At 45.6% G+C, this 19781-nt stretch overlaps 1 protein-coding gene across 4 annotated transcripts in view; it reads left to right on the forward strand.

Moving 5' to 3' along the window:
• Positions 1-19289, forward strand: part of LOC135112098 (dipeptidase 1-like) — a 155628-nt gene extending 136339 nt beyond the window's left edge. For all 4 annotated transcript variants that reach the window (XM_064026062.1, XM_064026063.1, XM_064026060.1 and 1 more), the window contains 9 exons: positions 5755-5911; positions 6428-6560; positions 8826-8976; positions 11738-11807; positions 12354-12530; positions 13124-13208; positions 14462-14537; positions 15619-15757; positions 16956-19289. In XM_064026062.1, the coding sequence (XP_063882132.1) occupies positions 5755-5911; positions 6428-6560; positions 8826-8976; positions 11738-11807; positions 12354-12530; positions 13124-13208; positions 14462-14537; positions 15619-15757; positions 16956-17045 (1078 nt within the window). In that variant the 3' untranslated portion in view covers positions 17046-19289. The remainder of the gene's footprint in view (positions 1-5754; positions 5912-6427; positions 6561-8825; positions 8977-11737; positions 11808-12353; positions 12531-13123; positions 13209-14461; positions 14538-15618; positions 15758-16955) is intronic.
• Positions 19290-19781: the final 492 nt, after the last annotated feature.

Below are 19781 nucleotides of genomic sequence, written 5' to 3' on the forward strand. Positions count from 1 at the left end.
CTGTGTTTTTACGAGTTTAATGATTGTTTAGCGAGGATTATGCACCACTAATGGGAAGACACCTGTAACAACCTGATTAATGATTTATGTGTCCTCTGAAAATAGTCATAAAAATATTCCAAGACTTTTCTGAATACGAACCACATGCAAGAGTGAGCACTAAGACAGCACGGAGCATCGACATCAAGAACTGAAGCCTCACCAAACGCTCCGGAGTGCTATAGCGCAGCCCTGCCACACTATGAAGTAGACTGAACCGTCTTAAATTAAGTCACAGTGGAGCGACGAAGTTCCCTGAAACACACCTGACTCGCTGAGGCAGTGGAGCCCCGTGGAACACATTGAGGCTCTAAGGAAGGCAATAAAGCGTTCAAAACTCACATTATAGTCCAGGAAATATAATGTGAAATGATTTATTCTTACAGAGGCCCGGAAGTGGTACTATTAAGGCTCTCTTTGTTTTATTTATTTGACATTTTAAACTCCACCGTATTACGCCTCATAAATTTTCCGTGATGGAAAGAGAGAGAGAGAGAGAGAGAGAGAGAGAGTTTCCCTCGACACATTCAAGCACCAAGCGCCACAGAAAATAAAGAAAAAAAATGTAAACTGGCTCGTTTTTCCTGACTGACGTGACCTTCAGTGACCCCAGCAGGTGAGACAAGGATTAATTGAGTGAACACTTGAGCGGCGCCCTCACCTCGCCCCGACACTATCCACCCTCCCGACAGGACTCAGGGACTAGCCAGGGTTGATCCAGGGCACAGTGATGCAGACAGGTGGTGGAGGGAGGTGAGCGGTGGACAAGATGCCAGGTAATACACGTGTTCGCGCCTCGGCTGAACGGCGAGAAATATTGATGAGTAAAGTTGTGTTGTAGATTTATTGCAGTAGCGACGCTGACGGAGGAGAGTCTTGGGAGGCGTAACAAGCCCTGAAGGTGGTGAAGGGGGCAGTTTGAAAACTGTGTCGGACGCTATAGGGAAATAAAACACCGTGAGATTGAATAAAAAGGGAGCTGTGACTAAATGAGGATGACAGCCCCGCCCCGTCCTGCCTGGCCCGCCACACTCCTTGTAAGAGTTATTCGTTGCTTAAAAAACACACCTAATCTATCTAAACCACATCTAATCTAACCAAACCAAACCTCACCTAGCTAAACCTAATTTCACCAAACCTAACCACACCTAATTAAACCTAACCACACCTATTCTAACCAAACTTATATTAACCAAACCTTACCACACCTAAAACACTGTTAGTGGCTCGTGTGCGGCCACCCTTACTTAAGATCATTATGATACCTACAATATAAAGTTTACTTAGTTTTAATGATATATAGTCGTAGCAGTTATAATATTATTTATAAAGGTAAATGGAACATGGAACCAGATTGAACATGAACATAGAACATGATGGAATGTGGAACATGATGGAATATGAAACATGTGACATGGAACATGATGGAATATGGAACATGGAACATCTACTCACTTGGTAGTGGGGCGGATGGTACTCAGGTCACACAAGCCTAAGGACGTTTGGTACTCGAGACACCTGTTACCCAAACCAATTGGACCCCAAAATGTCTCTAGACTCCAGATGTTTGGACTACAGGTTTCGTGAAGGCAGCATGTGGATCCGCACACATTATTATAATATTCACCAAACTATCTCCTTATTCAACCACATCCACTCATCCATTCAGCCGCCCCCAAATCAACTTGCCCACCCATCTATCCAACCACTGACTCCCATCGATGCATCCATTCATCCACCCGTCCACTCGCCCATTTACCATCTACCCACCCACCAACCCACCCACTCATCCATCCACCCACCTATTCACATATCCATTCACCGTTTCATCCACCTACCCATTCATTGACTCGCCTAGCCACTCATTTATCCACATACCTACCTACAACGCATTCATCCATCCATACATCTATTCAGTCACCCACTCACTCCTTCCATCCACATATCCATATCCCCTCCCGAAGTCCCTCCCCGCCGTGCCGCTCGTCACCACAACACCCTGACTCCCATCCGCTCCCGCAAAAACAGGCGTAAGAAATAATAAGAAGTCCCATCCCGACCAATGTCAACCTGATTAATTAAACAAACGTAATACAAATGTGAAAGAGAAAAATTCCATCCAGCTTCACTTCTTGTTATGATACATTTAGTTATATAAGAATGTCAGTCCTTATATATACGCCTTATATATACGGCCCTTATATATACGTAGCTAATTTCATTTTGAAAATGACGGGAAGAAAGAAGACGCCCAGACTGGAATGCACTACATATTCTGACTTGCTATATACTTTAACTAATACCATGAATATCAAAACATTTCAATTCTTAATAATAATAAAGGAAATTCCAAAAACAATTTGTAACTTTTACTAACGGCACCACAAAAAAAAATATAATATCGAGATAGAAAACACAGCCAGACTAGATTATATTACATATTCTGAATACAAAAAAAAAATTTTGCTTTCCAGATAACTAAACAAAACACAAATTCTTCGTCGTGTAAAGAAAATTATTTTTCAAGTCCAGCAACGGACTTAACTTAAATTTGAAAATACGGATTAGTAGACCAGAATTTATTGGATATTATTGTTTGGTATAGGTTTCTTATATTTTTTAAGTCTTTAATTAAATACCAAAGCAATCCTAGGCGTGCTAATAAGAAAACGTTAAAAATTGATAAAATGACGAATTGGTTGATTTTGAGAAACAAAAAACACAACTAGACTAGATTTTATTATATAGGATAACTTGTTATAGTTTCGTAACGATAAATTAAATACCAAAACAATGCCAATTCCATTAACAAAAAAGAAAAAAAATAATACTGGTGCCGAAATGTTTTTTCTTCCTCTCCTCCATACCTCCTCCTCCTTTTCCCTCCCCCTCATACTCCTCCTCCTCCTCTTCCTCATATACACCCAAGTCTAAAAACTCCTGGAAAACCTTGTAAAACCCTGGAAATTACGTTAAATATTGACGGGGAGAGACAGGAAATTGTTACCTTACCCGCGGCGGGACGGGGCGAGGCTTGGAGGGGCTCGGCGGGGCGGGGCGGAGCTGGGCGCTAAGGATACCGTAGTAGTGTTAACACTGCACTCTAAGGAAGCTAAAAAAAAAGCTTGTCTTGAGCTCCCTTGCTGCACTCCTACCCGCTTCACTGCCTTGTGTGTGTGTGTGGCGCCGAGCAGAGACGAATTACAAAGCTATATAATTGATGTTTGACCCTTTAACAGCCGCTTGGTACACATTTCCCTAATTACCAGTCACTTTGAGACATTTTTCACTTGTTCTACAGCCACATCCAATCTTAAAACTTGGTAGAAATTGCAAAATCTATTCTTTTCACCCATAACTTTTTTTCATTACATATGTGGTGATAATTGTCTCATATCAAAGTGAAATGGTTAAAGAAGTAGTTGTATTGATCAGAACTACGTGAACCTGTGTGTGTGTGTGTGTGTGTGTGTGTGTGTGTGAATGTGTGTGTGTGTGTGATGGGCGCGAGTTTCAATTACCAGTGACGGTTTCATGCGAGGGGATGGATTGGCAGCAGGTCACCAGTAGTAGTAGTAGTAGTAGTAGTAGTAGTAGTAGTAGTACTGTAGCAGCGGTAGTAATCCATCTGTCTATACCAGGCCGGCAATCCCATACGGTGCGGCCTAGACAAGGCACCACCCACACACGCACACACAGTAGTAATAGCAGTAGTAGTAGTAGTAGTAGTAGTAGTAGTACTGATGGTAGTAGTCGTAGTAGCTATGCAGTCTTAGCTATGAAACGTGTCATAGCGAGGAAAAACTGGCGCATTTTGATCATAAACTGAGCGCGTCTGTCATGCAGTAAATCCTTGTGGCTGCTAATGACAGACGCTCCCACTTGAGAGATGATAGGTAGATGTGTGGGTGAATATATGTGTGAATGGATAGGCGGATGGATGAGTAAATGGGTAGATGGATGGGTAGGTGGATGAATTGGTGTGTAGATGGATACTTGAATGGGTGGATAGATGGGTGAGTCAGTGGATCGTTGAGTGGCTGGTTGAGTGAAGGGTGTGTGGATGAGGTCTGGATGGTGGGCTTGGTGTATGTGAAGTATTGGTGGATGGATAGGTAAGTGGTTGGGTGGATGAGTATGAATGATTTGGTGAAGGGTCAGTGGACAGTGGATGGATGGGTGGATGGATTAGTTGTGGTTGTGGATGGGGAGGTCAATGTGTAGTGGGTGGTAGAGTGAATGGTTTGGCGAGTGTGGGTGGAATGATGGATGGGTGAGTGTGGGTAGGTGTGTTAGTGGATAGGAGACGGGTGGATGGATTAGCGGGTGGGTTTGTATATATGTAGTGTGCGTTAGGTGGATGTGGTTGAGTGGGTGGCCTGGTGGATGGGTGGATATGGTTGAGTGGAAGGATGGATGTGGTTGAGTAAGTATTGGATGAGTTGGCAAACATAATATTGGAGTGTGTGGATCCACATGCTGCCTTCACGAAACTTGTAGTCCAGATGTCTGAGCCTAGAGACATTTTGGGGACCAAGTGGTTTGGGTACCAAGTGTCGAGTAGCAAACGTCCTGGGGCTTATTTGCACTCAGGCCGATCTGTCTTAAGTATCAACTGACCTGAGGCTTGTGTGACCCGAGTACCATCCGCCCCAGTACAAAGCGACTGTGAACTGAATGAAAATACCAAATTAAAAGCTGAGACTAATAAATGAAATTAATAATAATAAATACCATACGTTATGAGATAAAAATGTTTTCGACGCAGGAAGACTGAAATGGAAGGAACACTCCATGCCTCTGTGCCTCCTCTGTGTGTCACCATCGCTCTCTTGCTGTGTTATGGACGCTGTGGGTGGCAGTGCTTTGATTTCTGACGCCATTCATACTGTCCTTAGCGAGATGATTGCCGTGCCTGCCTGTGATCAATGCTGTGCCTTCGTGTGCTGTTCAGTGTCAGCGTGAAGTGCTCGTGAGCAGCGAGTTGTGGACGAGGAGCGAATATCGAGGCTGTGTAGGAGGTGGCCTTTAAAGGAACCTGCGGCGAATTGTTGTGTTTCAGTGGATTAAGCTGCTATGAACTTGAGTGATTCGTTGTTGCTCCTTGAGGTTGATGTCACTTCAAGGATTGTATTCAAATTAATGCTTCGGCGTCTTACCAGAACGACTTTTAAACAGAACTCAGTGGAGTTTCCTGTGAGTTGTCAACGATATTTTCTTTGTTTTAATGGTATCTTAACCAGGATTTGCACCACCGTTGAAAACCCGATTAAGTATCTCCGTGGTGTTTGAAAATAGTGTTAACGAGACGACAAAGCGTTTTGAGATGAGAACGTGTCGGACTTGTCCACTCCCAGGACCAACCAGGAACTGCTGCCTGGGAGGGATTTGTGGCGGCACTTGCACTTTTCATGTTGTGAACCTTGCCACTCGTGTTCTTAATAGAAACATTTTCCGTTTGTAATCATCATTCTTATATATCCTCTCACCCTCATCCACCACTTCTATACTGGTGATGGCGGTGGCGGTGCTTCTCTCTCTCTCTCTGTATAGTCTAAACTCGTCATTTTAACATCTACATATCATATCTCCTCCAACCCTTAATACCACCATCACCACCCCTCCTCTCTCTCTCTCCCTCTCCCACACTGGGAGCCACGCCCCTTCCCTCCCGTCACTACTAACTCCCGTGTTCCCTTCCACGCCTCGCCGCAGACACAACGACCTGGCGTGGAACATCCGCAACTTCGTGCACAACAAGCTGGAGAAGGTGGACATGTCGCAGAACCTGAGCACGGTGGAGCCCTGGGGCGGCTCCCCCTGGTCCCACACCGACCTGGCTCGCCTCAGGCACGGCAGAGTGGGCGCCCAGGTGAGTGCGTGCATGGGTGTTGCGGGGAGGGGGTTAGGAGGCGGAAGGGAGGGAATCTTGACTCCTTGTTCATTTTTGTCTCCTTAATAAATGGTTCTCTGTTGCCAATACTGACCCACCGGTGTGGCTGTGCTGAGATTCGCTGGGGTGAGTCTAGGGCACTTTCATAGAGGAGACAAATGAGGAAGAAAAGAAGAAACGAGGAATCAAGAAGTAGAAAATTTGGAGAAAGAAATGAATGAAGAAAAAAAGCGCTGGACTGAAGAGAAGTTTAAATAATAATGGATTCTTATTTATTTATTTTTATTTATTTATTTAATTTATTTATTTGTTTCTTTGTTTGTTTATTTAGTTATTTATTTATCCACTTTATTTATTTTAACCGCCTTTTTTTGGAGATGGTCGAAGTGTGTTAGGAGAAATGTATAGCAAAACCCATGCATACAGCCTTCATTTCAATTACTAACGTGATTCTTTTCTTTCGTGTGTGTGTGTGTGTGTGTGTGTGTGCCGCAGTTCTGGGCGGCGTACGTGCCGTGCGGCGCGCAGTACCTCAACGCGGCGCAGGTCACGCTGGAGCAGATCGACGTGCTGAAGAGACTCATCGCGCGCTACCCGCAGCACCTCGGATACGCCCACTCCCACGCCAGTAAGTCCCCCACGCCCACACACTCCCACGCCAGTAAGTTCCCCACGCCCACACACTCCCACGCCAGTAAGTCCCCCATGCCCACACACTCCCACGCCAGTAATTCCCCCACGCCCACACACTCCCACGCCAATAAGTCTCCACGGGGTTCATCAGAGGAGGTTATAAATCAGGTCCTTTTAGTCTGGGAACAAGTTGGAACCCGTATGAAACAAGATCTATTTAAAAAGGAGATAAGCGAAGACTGACAAACAAAATAGTGTTGTGGATGAGTGGCGTATACTTAGCACGGTCGTTAGGTGGTGTCAAGAGGAGGTTGGATAAGTGTATAGATATTTGCAGATGGTAAGCTTTAAGTGCTCCAGAACTGTCTTGTGTTGACCAGCTGTCCTTTTGCTGTCTGTTTTGTATTATGTAGTAGTACGTAGTTGTTGTTGTTGTTGTTGTTGTTGTTGTTGTTATTGTCGTCGTCTTCTCATTTCATTATTATCATTAACAATGGCTCACGCTAACACTTCTTTTCGCAAATTTTGTGCTTTAGTAGTACAAACTCAGCGAATATTACGTTACTGTTTATAATTATTTGTCTCAATTCATCGGGTAAAAACATCGGTAACGTAATAACTTCCCCTCTGTTAGAGTCTCCCCTCGTGACTTGTTGATGTAAACCCGTCAGGAAAGGTTGGAATTAAGTCAGAAAGGTGGCTAAAAAATTAAATAATTCCATGTGTCAGCGTTGCAATGTTGGCGCTCGAAGGAGGGAGACGGACGTTCTTCTGGTAACACTGCCATCCTCTCCACCCCTCCTCATCTCGTCGCTTTTTTTTTCCCTCTCGTAATAATGGAAAGATTTGAAAGTTAAATATTGAAGTTCATCATTCCTTTCATTCTTATGCAGGCAGGGAAAGGCTCTCAGTGTGTAAGTATTGAATAATGTATAAAGGACGGCCACATATGAGTGAATCTGCAAACCTCGTGAACCCACCGTCTCTCACTCACCATTCCTTGCGTTCGGCAGCGGCGCACCAAGACGGGAACGCGAACTTGCTCCGAACAAATTGATACACGTAATTAAACCTGTGAGCTGTGTTGTCTTGTCTTATGCCCCCTTCTGAAAATCAAGTAGACATGCAACCCATCAGTTAGTAAATAAGACATACATCCCATCAATCAATCCATCAGACAAATAATTCATACACCCAACAGTCAGACATAACTGATCAATTATTCAGTCAGACAGTCCATCAATCCACCAATCACTCAATCAGTCGTACAGTTCATCAGTTAGTCAATTAGGCAGTCAGTCAACCACCACCACCACCACACCACCACCACGCATCTGCCTTCACCTTCTCGCGTTCAGCTTCCCGTGTTTCCTGAAGGGGAGCAGCATATGGCCCCGTATTCCGAAACGCTTTGCTCTCCCATCACGACTATTTCCCAAGGCTACAGAGATGATTAGCCGAGTTCCCAAGAGTAATCCTCCTATTGATTACGTAAAAATCTCGTTAATTTGTCACTAGAATCATAAAAATACCACTAGAAACCCATGTACCATTACCTAGAGCCCTTTGAGTGTATGTAATGGAGGTGCGGTGCAGAAGTGTTCAGATTATGGTCCATGGTCAGAAGCGGCTCTTCGCGTTGGCTTCCAATGGCTCAACTTCGTAATTCCCAAGTACGTGGGAAGAGTTTCTTTGTATTTACCTAAGTACTTGAGTTCCGTGGTGCTTTCATAATTAGGGCAAACTTTTCCTGTTTGTGTGCCAGCGTTTGGTACTCTGGTGTGCCGGTGTTTTTCGTCCTCTTCCTCCTCCTCCTCGTTGTTGTTGTTGTTGTTCTTCTTCTTCTTCTTCTTCTTCTTCTTCTTCTTCTTCTTCTTCTTCTTCTTCTTCTTCTTCTTCTTCTTCTTCTTCTTCTTCTTCTTCTTCTTCTTCTTCTTCTTCTTCTTCTTCTTCTTCTTCTTCTTCTTTGTCGTCGTCGTCGTTGTTGTCAGTAAATGATACCCGGTGAGTGGATGCCGAAGGTTCGAACTCAAGCACCCAGAAACTCGTCAGTTACAGCGCCACCATCGGGCTTGTAGAGGTGGACTTGTGGCAGAACAGAGGGTCGTGCGAGTATTTCATATGTCGGGATTTCCACACATGGCATGCTGGCTCCTTACTTCTTTTTATGTGCTGCAACAAATATTCGAAAATCTGTACACACACACACACACACACACACACACACACACACACACACTCAGCGTGTCATCGTTGGCAGGCCTACTGGAGGTGTACAACTCGGGGCGGGTGGCAAGCCTGCTGGGCGTGGAGGGCGGCCATCTGGTGGGGGCGAGTCTCTCCGTGCTCAGGATGTACTATGACCTGGGCGTGCGCTACCTCACCCTCACCCACACCTGCAACACGCCCTGGTAAGTGTGCCCCTCACCCATCATGTTGTTAGTGTCTGTCATTTGGGAGCTTTAAACGTAAACTGGACAATTTTAAGGACGAGGATGATTGGCGGAAATAGGTAGGTATGTTTTATACAGGAAATGCCACGTGTAGACCTGATGGCCTCTAGCAGCTTCCTTTATCTTCTCGTATTCATATATTAACAGCATAGAGAATATATTTATTAGGTTCAACCCATTTTGCAGAACTGATGCGCAAAATTGTTACTGCTTTCTTCAGATCCCTTAACACTTCGCCAATTTTCGGCGTCTTCGTCTCTCGACAACAAAATGTCCATCATGAAACCAGATTTATGTGTCCCGGTGTGCTTGGTCCCCCGCCGCCACATACATGTCTGGCGTCGCTGAAAGTCGTGTTCCGTGTGAATAGTTCCGTCAGCTTCATGTAGACATGTGGTGGCGCCACCAGCCTGGCTGCACACAAAAAAACATCTTACCATCACAAATCTGACCACGTTGACAGATATGGTGGCGTGGCCGCGTCTGAGAGGTTATGTTTGATGTATTGCAAACATGGCGGCGACATCACGGTGGCGTCGTGTGAAGACCCCCAAGTCAGTACAAGGAATATTTGGAGAAGGAAACGTTCAGTAGATAAATATTGTACACTGGTATTCATTATACAGGTGAAGCAGAAATATAAATCTGTCATTCACACCTTGCACATTCACACCTTTGCCAAGCCTGATCCCAGTACACGTGTACCAGCCACAAACGTCACCAGCCAGCCACTGGAAGCCTTTCACACCTGCTACGAGCCATCATTAATTACTGATCACAGCACACCTGTTAATGACTCACTCTAACACACTTGTATATTTCCCTGCCAGGAGAACCTCTTATGTACACACAAGTTAATGGCGTAATAACACAGATGGTAACGGGCTGGTAATATAACACACACACACACACACACACACACACACACACACACACACACACACACTACCTCTATGACGATGAAGAGACAGCCAGAGATTGGAATAAAATTGCAAAAGGAGCTTGAAAGAAAATGGACAGAAGGTGAGATGAGGAAAGAAAAGAGGAGAGAGAGAGAGAGAGAGACAGAGAGAGAGAGAAGAGGGAAGATTGCCAAGGATCAGAGTTAATGCATCACGAAGCTCAAGGGGGGACTTAGCTTGTCTAATAGAGTCAGCGAGGAGGAAGGACGAGGCTAGAGGACGACTGCAGGGAAGATTACAACCCACGCCGAGAAGGTTTCAGATGCTAAGATGTATCAGCAGGGGATTGAAACCTTGATTTAAATTGTCCTCTCAGGATTTCAGATTTCTCATTGACACTTCCGGTGTTTAATGTAGGTTTCTTATCCATATACTCTTGTTTTGTTTGTTTTTTTCTTTTTTCTTTTTTTTTTTTTTTTGGTGTTTAATGTTTGCATGCTTCAGGAGTATTTTGGATCTATTATAGAATATCTTTTCGATTTCTTTCTTATGGCATTGTGGTAATTTTTATTCTGCATTGTGTTGGTTTGTGTTTATTTATATTTGCTTTGCGTCTGATGACTTTATCTGCGTGCTTGTAGTTTTTTTTTTTTTTTTTTTTTTTATGAACTCATTGACATTTATTTGGGGATGATGTCGACCATTTTCAGCAAGTCCCCCAGGCAGCGGCTGTGAGGGAAGAGTCACCACCCGGCGCCATCCATACACTTCCTCCTAACACGCCAAGCTTCTTTACGATGCTCCCTCTTCACTTATCGTTAAACTCTTTCCTATTAATTTATTTTCCTGCCACACGCGCACACACCATCTGCTTCACTCGCATATATTCACGGTGACCAGATCAGATCAGGGCGTTACACTGGATGACGCACAGCCCTTCATATAAAAACCTATTTGAAATTCCTCTCCTAATTTTCGTTCCCTTTTAGTTAATTATGCAAGATTTCCATTCCATATTTATGTCATGTAAAAGTAAGTTTAATAGTTTTAGTGCCACTCAGTGTCGCCATCTCCGTTAAGCAATTCTGTCATCTCCGGACACACCGATATGGCAACACTGCCACTGAGTGATGCTCACACTCGTCGATTGCTCTTCGTATTCCCCGACCCCCACCCCCCACGCTCTTTTAATGTATCAGGGGGATTGACTAATTACAAAAAGACGAATAAAAAATTCCTTCAAATACCTTCAAAAAAAAAAAAATAGAGGTAGGAGAACCCTGACGAGGGACAAACTGGCTTGGGCTCATTTGTGGTTCTCTCCCCAGATGGAAACATGATTATACGTAATTTGGTGATAAGTCTGTGTGGGTGTTTGTAGCATGTACAGTGTAGTGTTGATAGCAAGAGAGGTTGGCTTTAGAGCGCAAGCTGCAACTGCACTCTGTTAAATGGAAGCAGGCAGAAGGACACAGGGAGGGTCAACAGCAGGTTTGCATCACCCTCTCACCTGCCCGTTATGTAACTCTCTGGCAGTGACCTCATCTATAGTGGCAGGTGTTTACTGCTCCCAAGAATTGTAAGAGCTCAGATGAAAAAACAGCGTTTGTTTGCCGCACGTTTAAAGAGGGAAAAAAATACGTAAATACATAGACCAGTCAGCGAGAGGGAACATCAGCAGTGCCAGCTTTACCATATCCGCATGTTCACAGGTGACAGAATTACAGAGTTGGTGACACTATAGCCAGTCGTCCCCATGGTGCTTCAAGCCCTCACTCCTCCATTCAGTGTGCTCAGGCCTTTTCAATTCTTCCCAGGGCCGACTCCTCACCGACGGACTCTGGAGGACACGAGGAGGAAAACTTTGGACTGAACGACTTTGGGGCGGTGAGTCTCTCTCTCTCTCTCTCTCTCTCTCTCTCTCTCTCTCTCTCTCTCTCTCTCTCTCTCTCTCTCTCTCTCTCTCTCTCTCTCTCTCTTGTCCTGTCTCAAAGCTCTCTTTTTCTGTTTCTTTTGCTTTTGCCTTAACCACCTGTTAGGTCCCACTACCGTTTTCTTTTGTAGTGCTCTCTCTCTCTCTCTCTCTCTCTCTCTCTCTCTCTCTCTCTCTCTCCTCTCTTCTCTCTCTCTCTCTCTCTCTCTCTCTCCTCTCTCTTCTCTCTTCTCTCTCTCACTCTCTCCTCTCTCTCTCTCTCTCTCTCTCTTCCTGTTCACTCTCACTCCTTCCTCTTTACTCCATCTTATATTCGTACCTTTTTCCTCCTCCTTTCTCTCCCTCCACCTCCCTCCTCTTCTTCCCTCTCACTTTCTCCCTCCCTATTACTCTTACAGTCCACGTCTTATCTCCTGTCCTTCTCCCTTCCCTCTCCATCACTTTCAGCCAGCGCCTCCACTCTCCCTGCTCTCCCTCACTCCCCCCTCTCCCTCCCGCAGAAGGTGGTGCTGGAGATGAACCGGCTGGGCATGATGGTGGACCTGTCCCACGTGTCCCAGCAGACGATGCGCGACGCCCTGGCCGTGTCCCGCGCGCCCGTCATCTTCTCCCACTCCTCCGCCCACGCCCTCTGCCGCCACCCGCGCAACGTGCCCGACGACATCCTCCGACAAGTGGTGAGTGCCTAAGAGGGGTGGAGGACGAGGGGGGCGGCAAGACCCTCGCTTTAACGCCTCCGCCTCCTTGTCCGCCTCCGCCGCCACCTCCTTCCTCCTTGACCAGTCGCTTCCTTTCCTCTCATCCCGCCACCATTTCCTCCTCCAGCTCTCATCCAGTTACCTCCTATCTTCCCTTTCATTGAGTTATCTCCTTCCTTCTTTTCTTCTTTCCTTCTCACCCAATCACCTCCTCCCTTCTTATCCCGTCACTTCTTCCCTTCTCTTTTACTCAGTCATCTCTTCTCTTCCCACTCCTGCGTCACCTCCTTCCCTCCCTTCCCCTTCACCGTCATCTCTCTCCTCGCATCTCAAAGCCTCACCCTCCATCATCCTTCACTCTTTCTCATCCCTTCAGCCTCCTCCTCTTTATTCCTTCATCCTTCCTTCCCACGTCCTTCATTGTTCATCCTGCCACTCCTAACCCCTTCATTCTCCCATCCCACATCCTTCCATCCTTCACTGCCTCATCCCTGCATCCCTCCTCCCCTCGTCGCGCCCTCTCCCTCTCTCCCTTCCTCGCCGCTCGTCTCATTTCGTCTCCCTCGTTCCAGCACTTAAATGGCGGGATCGTGATGGTCAGTTTCTACAGTTACTTCCTCACCTGCAACGACACTGCCACCATCCACGATGTTGTCCGTAAGTACCTGGTAGTGACGGGGAAAGTGTGTGTGTGTGTGTGTGTGTGTGTGTGACAACTTACTATTCATACGGTAATAAACACCTCTGTTATCAAGTATTGTTACGAAAATTCTTCGTCGGTCTTTGTTCTCTCTCTCTCTCTCTCTCTCTCTCTCTCTCTCTCTCTCTCTCTCTCTCTCTCTCTCTCTCTCTCTCTCTCTCTCTCTCTCTCTCTCTCTCTCTCTCTCTCTCTCTCTCTCTCTCTCTCTCTCAAGTGTACTTTTTCCATTGCCAAGTGTTTCTCCCCGCCACTGCACACACACACGGCCTTCGCATGTGTTCTGTTGAGACGCAAGGGAGCACGAAAAATTTTGTAGGGATTGAGTCAGAAGGTAATTATACACCAGAGGATCGAAGCTTCACTCGTGATTTTCCGAACCAAAAAGTGAAGCGCCTGAAGCAGCTGGGGGGCGGAGGGAATTGGTAGTCATGAAAGTATTACCTGTGCCCTTTGTCGCCTGTCCTCCTGCAGGCACCGGCGCTGTAATTAAAACACCTGGTTATTTTTTCCTGGTTTTTATTATTGGTATATTTATCTATTTTGTCTTATATTTCTACTTCACAATTTTCATCCCGTGCCGTAGATATAAAGCGTGTGGCCCAGGTTATGGCGAAGAGATGCTGTGTTGTGTAGATATTGTTCATTTAGGTATTTTTATCATAACTGCAGGGAAACGCATAATTATGATGCTGTCATAACCATTCTTACTGCCCGTGCAGTATTGCTGCCACAACAACTTAGAATATATTATTACTACTATTACGAATATTTCCATTATTACTAGTGCACTACTGCGACTACTACTACTACTACTACTACTACTACTCTACTACTACTACTACTACTACTACTACTACTACTACTACTACTACTACTACTACTACTACTACTACTACTACTACTACTAATACTACTATTAATAATAATAATAATAATAATAATAATAGTACTATTAGTACTACTACTTCAGTTAATGATAATAATGATAATAATGACAATAACAATATCACTAACAAGACAATTGCCCACTTAACAGCATCCTCATGACTTACATAACACAGTCCTTGTACTACTTTTAAATCTTTCATCTGCCGCCTCGGATCAGTGCATGTAACACTGACCCATCACTGACAACACTTATGAATTCACTCATTACAGTTTATTATTCATGCGTCACTTTTCTTATGACCATGGCTCTCTCCTCCCGCAGGACACATCACCCATATCCGGGAGGTGGCGGGGCTCGACCACGTGGGCGTTGGCGCAGACTTTGATGGCATTAACAAGTGAGTGAGTCATTAGGCATCATCATGAAGGTGTTTGAATTAAGGAGTAAATCAAAGGTGAAGATGTCTTGATTACAAGTAAAAGGAAGAAAATGAACACTGCCGGGACACGTCATGCTGCAAACAACAGCGTGACAGGTAGAGTGGCAGGAAGGGAATCTAGGAATGTTACAGTGAAGGCAGGGAAGATAGAGGACTAGATGGAGAGCTGGGAGGAGTCACGCTTGGGTGGTCAGGAATAAATGGACAGCAGACCGAGATGAGTGGAGAAACCTAACAGAGACTTCCCCTCTCCAGTGGAAGCCATGAAGACTAATGAGTTACAAGGAAGGCTTCATTTGCCGAAATATAGTTTAAAAATCTGTTAGCATGCCACACTCCTCTCCACTCTGTCTTGGCGTTTTCCTTCAATCTTAAATCTTCTATCTGCAGACAGCCTCCTTACTCTAAACCTCGCCACAGATACATTTTAAGGACATCGGAAAACGTTAAATCAAAACAAAACACAGTGAGAGGAAGTGAGGCAAGCTACCAAACCTTCAACCATGGCTGTATCGCGTGGCTATGTCCTCGTGTGAGGTGCCTGAGTCATTGGTGCCTGTGTAGTATGTGTAGGAATGTGGTGTGTTCGTTCTCCTCAGTGATTGCTTAGCATTGTAATTAACTACATCCAGTTTGTTATTGTTACTCATCTTTCATTTAATTCCTTAATTTAAATAACTATGTATTTATTCTTATTCCTTTCTCCTTTAGATGGTACACAGATATTCCTTATTGTGCCCTAAGACTTGCCTTCTGCTTGCTTCCCCATTCATCCCCACTCCTTATCCATCCCACCTCACTCCCTTCCTTCCCATCTTACTCTTTTTCTCTCCTTCATTTTCTCTCTATCTCATTTTCCTTTCCTTTTCCTTTTCGCAGTCTAAACCTCGTCTTCTACTCCTTTCACATCCAACAAACTTTCTCCACTACCACCACCACCAGCCCCACCACCACCACCACCACCGCTACTCTCCATCTCCCCCCTACACTTTCCCCTGCTCTATCTTCTAACTCGCCCCCGGTACTGTCTCTCTCCCAGGACACCCGTAGGCCTGGAGGATGTCAGTAAGTACCCGGTGCTGCTGGCGGCGGTGTTGCAGGAGCCAGGTTGGACGGATGACGACGTGGCCAAGCTCGCGGGAGGGAACTTCCTGAGGGTAATGCGACGAGCGGAGGAGGTATGTATTGTGTGTGTGCGTGTGATGAGGTGACGCGGGACCGGCTTGGTGGTTTGTGATGTGTGTCGTAAAAAGGGTGTGTTTGTTTGGTTGGACATCTTTCAAGGATTGCATGAAGGGCGTTGTGTCCTGCCTCCCGGTGGTGGTTTATATGATTTTTGTTTTATGTTATGAATGTTTTGGGCATCCACGACTGTCGCGATAACATATTCGGTTGTGTGTGTGTGTGTGTGTGTGTGTGTGTGTGTGTGTGTGTGTGTGTGTGTGTGTGTGTGTGTGTGTGTGTGTATGTGTGTGTGTGTGTTTTACCCAATTCCATTAACCCATTTGCAGCATGCGGTACCTCAGCAACACTCATGTGATCCTGTCTCCTTATGTGTGTTTGTGTGTGTGGGGGGGGGGCTGTCGCAGGAACAATAAGGTGAGTATTGGCATGGCGTAACAAGAGTTAATGAGGCAGTCGTGCCGTCACCTTGCCCTGCTACACCTGCCCTGCTGCCCCTCTCGCCTCACCTCCACCCACTCCTCCGGGAATACGCATTGCCTTTGAGTTCGATGCAAAGTGAACTCATCACTGATGTTTCCCGATGGAGGTCCCTTCAAGAGACTAAATAGTGTCGTCATCTAAATGCAAATTGGCGTATAAAGTTTAACCAAAGGAAATTGCCATCAGCACGCTCAACATCAGAGATGAGAAGAAAGTGGTAAACGCACCTCCTCCACACGCATTCCACTAGCGTCTCTTGAACTACCACGCACGATCTACCACGACCTAACCTCTGCACCATCCACTGTCTCCACCTTCCAAATGACGACCCCTTAGATTTAAGAGGTGCTTTAAAACCACTTCACCTCCGCCCTTCTGCACGACCCTTTCCTCCCCTTCTCCTGACGATCAGCCTTTAGATACAGCGCCGCTTCTAACATGACCTCACCTCCCCCCTTCTGCATGACCACCCTCCAAATGACGATCAGTTAGATTTAATGATACACTAAAAGACGACCTCACTGCGCCCTTGAGCACCGCCTGCTACTGCCTTTCTCCTGACGACCAACTTATAGATTTAGCGATGCTTTAAACGTCATCCCTCCTTCAGCGCATCCACTAGCTACCACCACCACCTAACGATGTCCTTTATGTTTAGCGATACTGTGAGATATCCCAAGAGAGCTCCTCCTCCAGCCGTGCCTCCCACAGGTGCGAGATGAAATGAGGTCAACCCTGCCGTACGAGGACCACATCCACCCTGACCACCTGGCGGGGCGTCGCTCCTGTTGGTTCACGTGACGCCGCCCCCGCCCTAGGTCATCCCCCGCCCTCCTGCTGCCGCTCCTCCTCCTCCTCCTCGCCCTCTGCTGCATCTGCCTTTATTACATTCACTTTTACGTGCCCGGACGGAGCGAAGACAAGAAGAAGTGAAGATTTAAACAGCCTTCTACTGCGCCTACGTCAGGAAAGATCTACCCTACCTGCGTACAAATTTCTATAGGGTCCAAACATCCGTCTTCGGTAAGGCAAGCGGACGGCGATTTGAAGTGCTGCGGACGAGTGAGGCAGAGATTGTAAATGTAAAGGTGAAAGACTCAGATGATTGAGAGTGACAAAAAAGTAATGGTGTGTGAGGCGGAAAACTTTATAATGACGAAAGTGATAGTGATAGATGAATAAGAGTATGAAAATAATAGTGACTGATAGTGTTGAAAAAAAAAAGTTGAACTTGAGTAAGGGAGAAAGAATGACAGTAACAAAAGCAATGGTAATAAAAGACAAGTTATTAGTGTGTGAAGGAGAGACAGAATGAAAGTAACGAAAGACTAATGTTGAGTGAGGCTAAGACAATAACATTTACAAAACTGACAAAACTGATAGTATTGGAAGATTAATAGAGAGAGAGAGAGAGAGAGAGAGAGAGAGAGAGAGAGAGAGAGAGAGAGACGAAAGTGATGGATGGTATAAGAAGAGGTGAGCGTGAGTGAGGAAGAGAGAATGATAGTGACAAGAAAGAGAAGCATTTGTTAATCTAACGACCGACTGACTGCAGGAGTGTAATGAGACCGACGAAAACTGATGAAAATGACGATACTCAGTGACATCTGGCGGAAAGTGAGTGAGATCTGTGTCAGTCATTAGCGAGAAAACCCAGCCGGAGTATGAACAGTTAAGAGCGACGAGGAGAGAGAGAGAGAGAGAGAGAGAGAGAGAGAGAGAGAGAGAGAGAGAGAGAGAGAGAGAGAGAGAGAGAGAGAGAGAGAATTCAAGGCTCAGGGTTCGATTCCCGGCCTTTGTGACATTCCAGCGCGATGAGAACAAAGTGGGAATGAACCTTGAAAAGTGAAAACAGGCGTGTCGTCGTGTGTGTGTGTGTGTGTGTGTGTGTGTGTGTGTGTGTGTGTGTGTGTGTGTGTGTGTGTGTGTGTTTGTGTGTGTGTGTGTGTCGCGTCATCGTTTTGTTCGCCCGCTCGCTCCCTAACAATCCTCGTGTCACTGGAATGTACGAGTATCAGTGTTTGCGAATCACATACCATATTCTGACAGCGGCGGTGCGGCCTTGCAAAAACAATACTTTGAAAATACTACTGCAAATGTCCCGCCCCGCTCAACACAAGCTGCAGGGACTCTAGTGGAGCAGTGATATTACTGCCGTACTTTTTGGTCCTCCTTTCTCTCGCTGATGCAGTCCAGAGAGAGAGAGAGAGAGAGAGAGAGATTAGAAGAAAAAGATAAAGGACAGGAAGAGAAGGGGAGGATGAAGAAAGAAGGGGAAGTAAGAAAATATATGTAAGAAGAATGAGAGAGAGAGAGAGAGAGAGAGAGAGAGAGAGAGAGAGAGAGAGAGAGAGAGAGAGAGAGAGCGTACACCATGTTTTAAAAAGCGAGAAGGTTAGGTTTGCATCACCGGCGGCACAACACCTGAGGGCGCCGCTGCTAAAGGTGACGGGAGGATGCAGGTGGTGATGCGACGCTCCGCTCCGCCGCTACAGTGCCTTCCAATGACCAACGCTCGTGTGGAAGTGTATGTGGAGAGTGATGAACATGAGGTGTCTTCTTTGGTAGCGGTTTGAGAATTTATGATTTTTCTTTTTTTTTTTTTCATTTTCTCATTTCTACGTAACTAACAGCCTGACCTACTCAATGCTGCGATGCTCCAAGTGTTTAATCATGTAACTATCCCCCGGAAATAATTATCTCCTGGGAACTTACGTGGCAAAAGAGTGGCGGAGCATCGAAAAAATATAATCGTACTTTTTGTTAAGCTCCCTCTCCGAAGTTGCAGGCTCCATCCTCGCCCACATAAGGAGCTTTACCTGTGCTATTGTTCCCCGGAGTAGTTGTCTGGGCGAGGAGTTCGGTGGAGCTTAAAACGGTAAAATTATATACGATGTTCTCATTCCGTTACGAACGACGCCCGTGGTGCAGAGTGACGCAGTGTGGCAGTCTGTTATCTAGCTACAGTAGGCTTCCTTGTTAAGCTCACACATGTTTTTACCTTTAAGTCTGGAGGGAAATAAAAGTGAGTTACAGTAATGTGAAGAGTTGAAACATTTATTGGCCTCTTCCCTGACGTCCTCACTTCTCGCTCAGTCGCGTCCAGTAAGGGTGGCGGTGTATGCCTCTGTATCTGCCCTGTCTATGTTGTTCTTGCCTTCTTTTTTTTTTTTCTCTCTCCTTTTTCCTTTCGCTTCAGCATTTTCCTCTTGTACACTCTAATCTTTGTTTATTATTCAAGTTTCCCTCATTACGTTTTTTTTTTCTTTGTGTGTGTGTATATAAAGTCATTTTACGTTTCCATTTTTCCATCGTCTGTGTTCTTATATACGAATTACACGTTTGTTGTTCTCCTCCCTGACGCCCTCCACCTCATCCCCTCCTCAGGACACCCGAACAGCGAGCACCGACAGACTCCAGGTGGGGAACTTAACAGGTAACAGAGAAAGAGAGAGAGAGAGAGAGAGAGAGAGAGAGAGAGAGAGAGAGAGAGAGAGAGAGAGAGAGAGAGAGGAAAAACTGGACATAAATGAGAGA

Source organism: Scylla paramamosain, chromosome 23 (assembly GCF_035594125.1).
Source record: "Scylla paramamosain isolate STU-SP2022 chromosome 23, ASM3559412v1, whole genome shotgun sequence".
Lineage (NCBI taxonomy): Eukaryota > Metazoa > Arthropoda > Malacostraca > Decapoda > Portunidae > Scylla > Scylla paramamosain.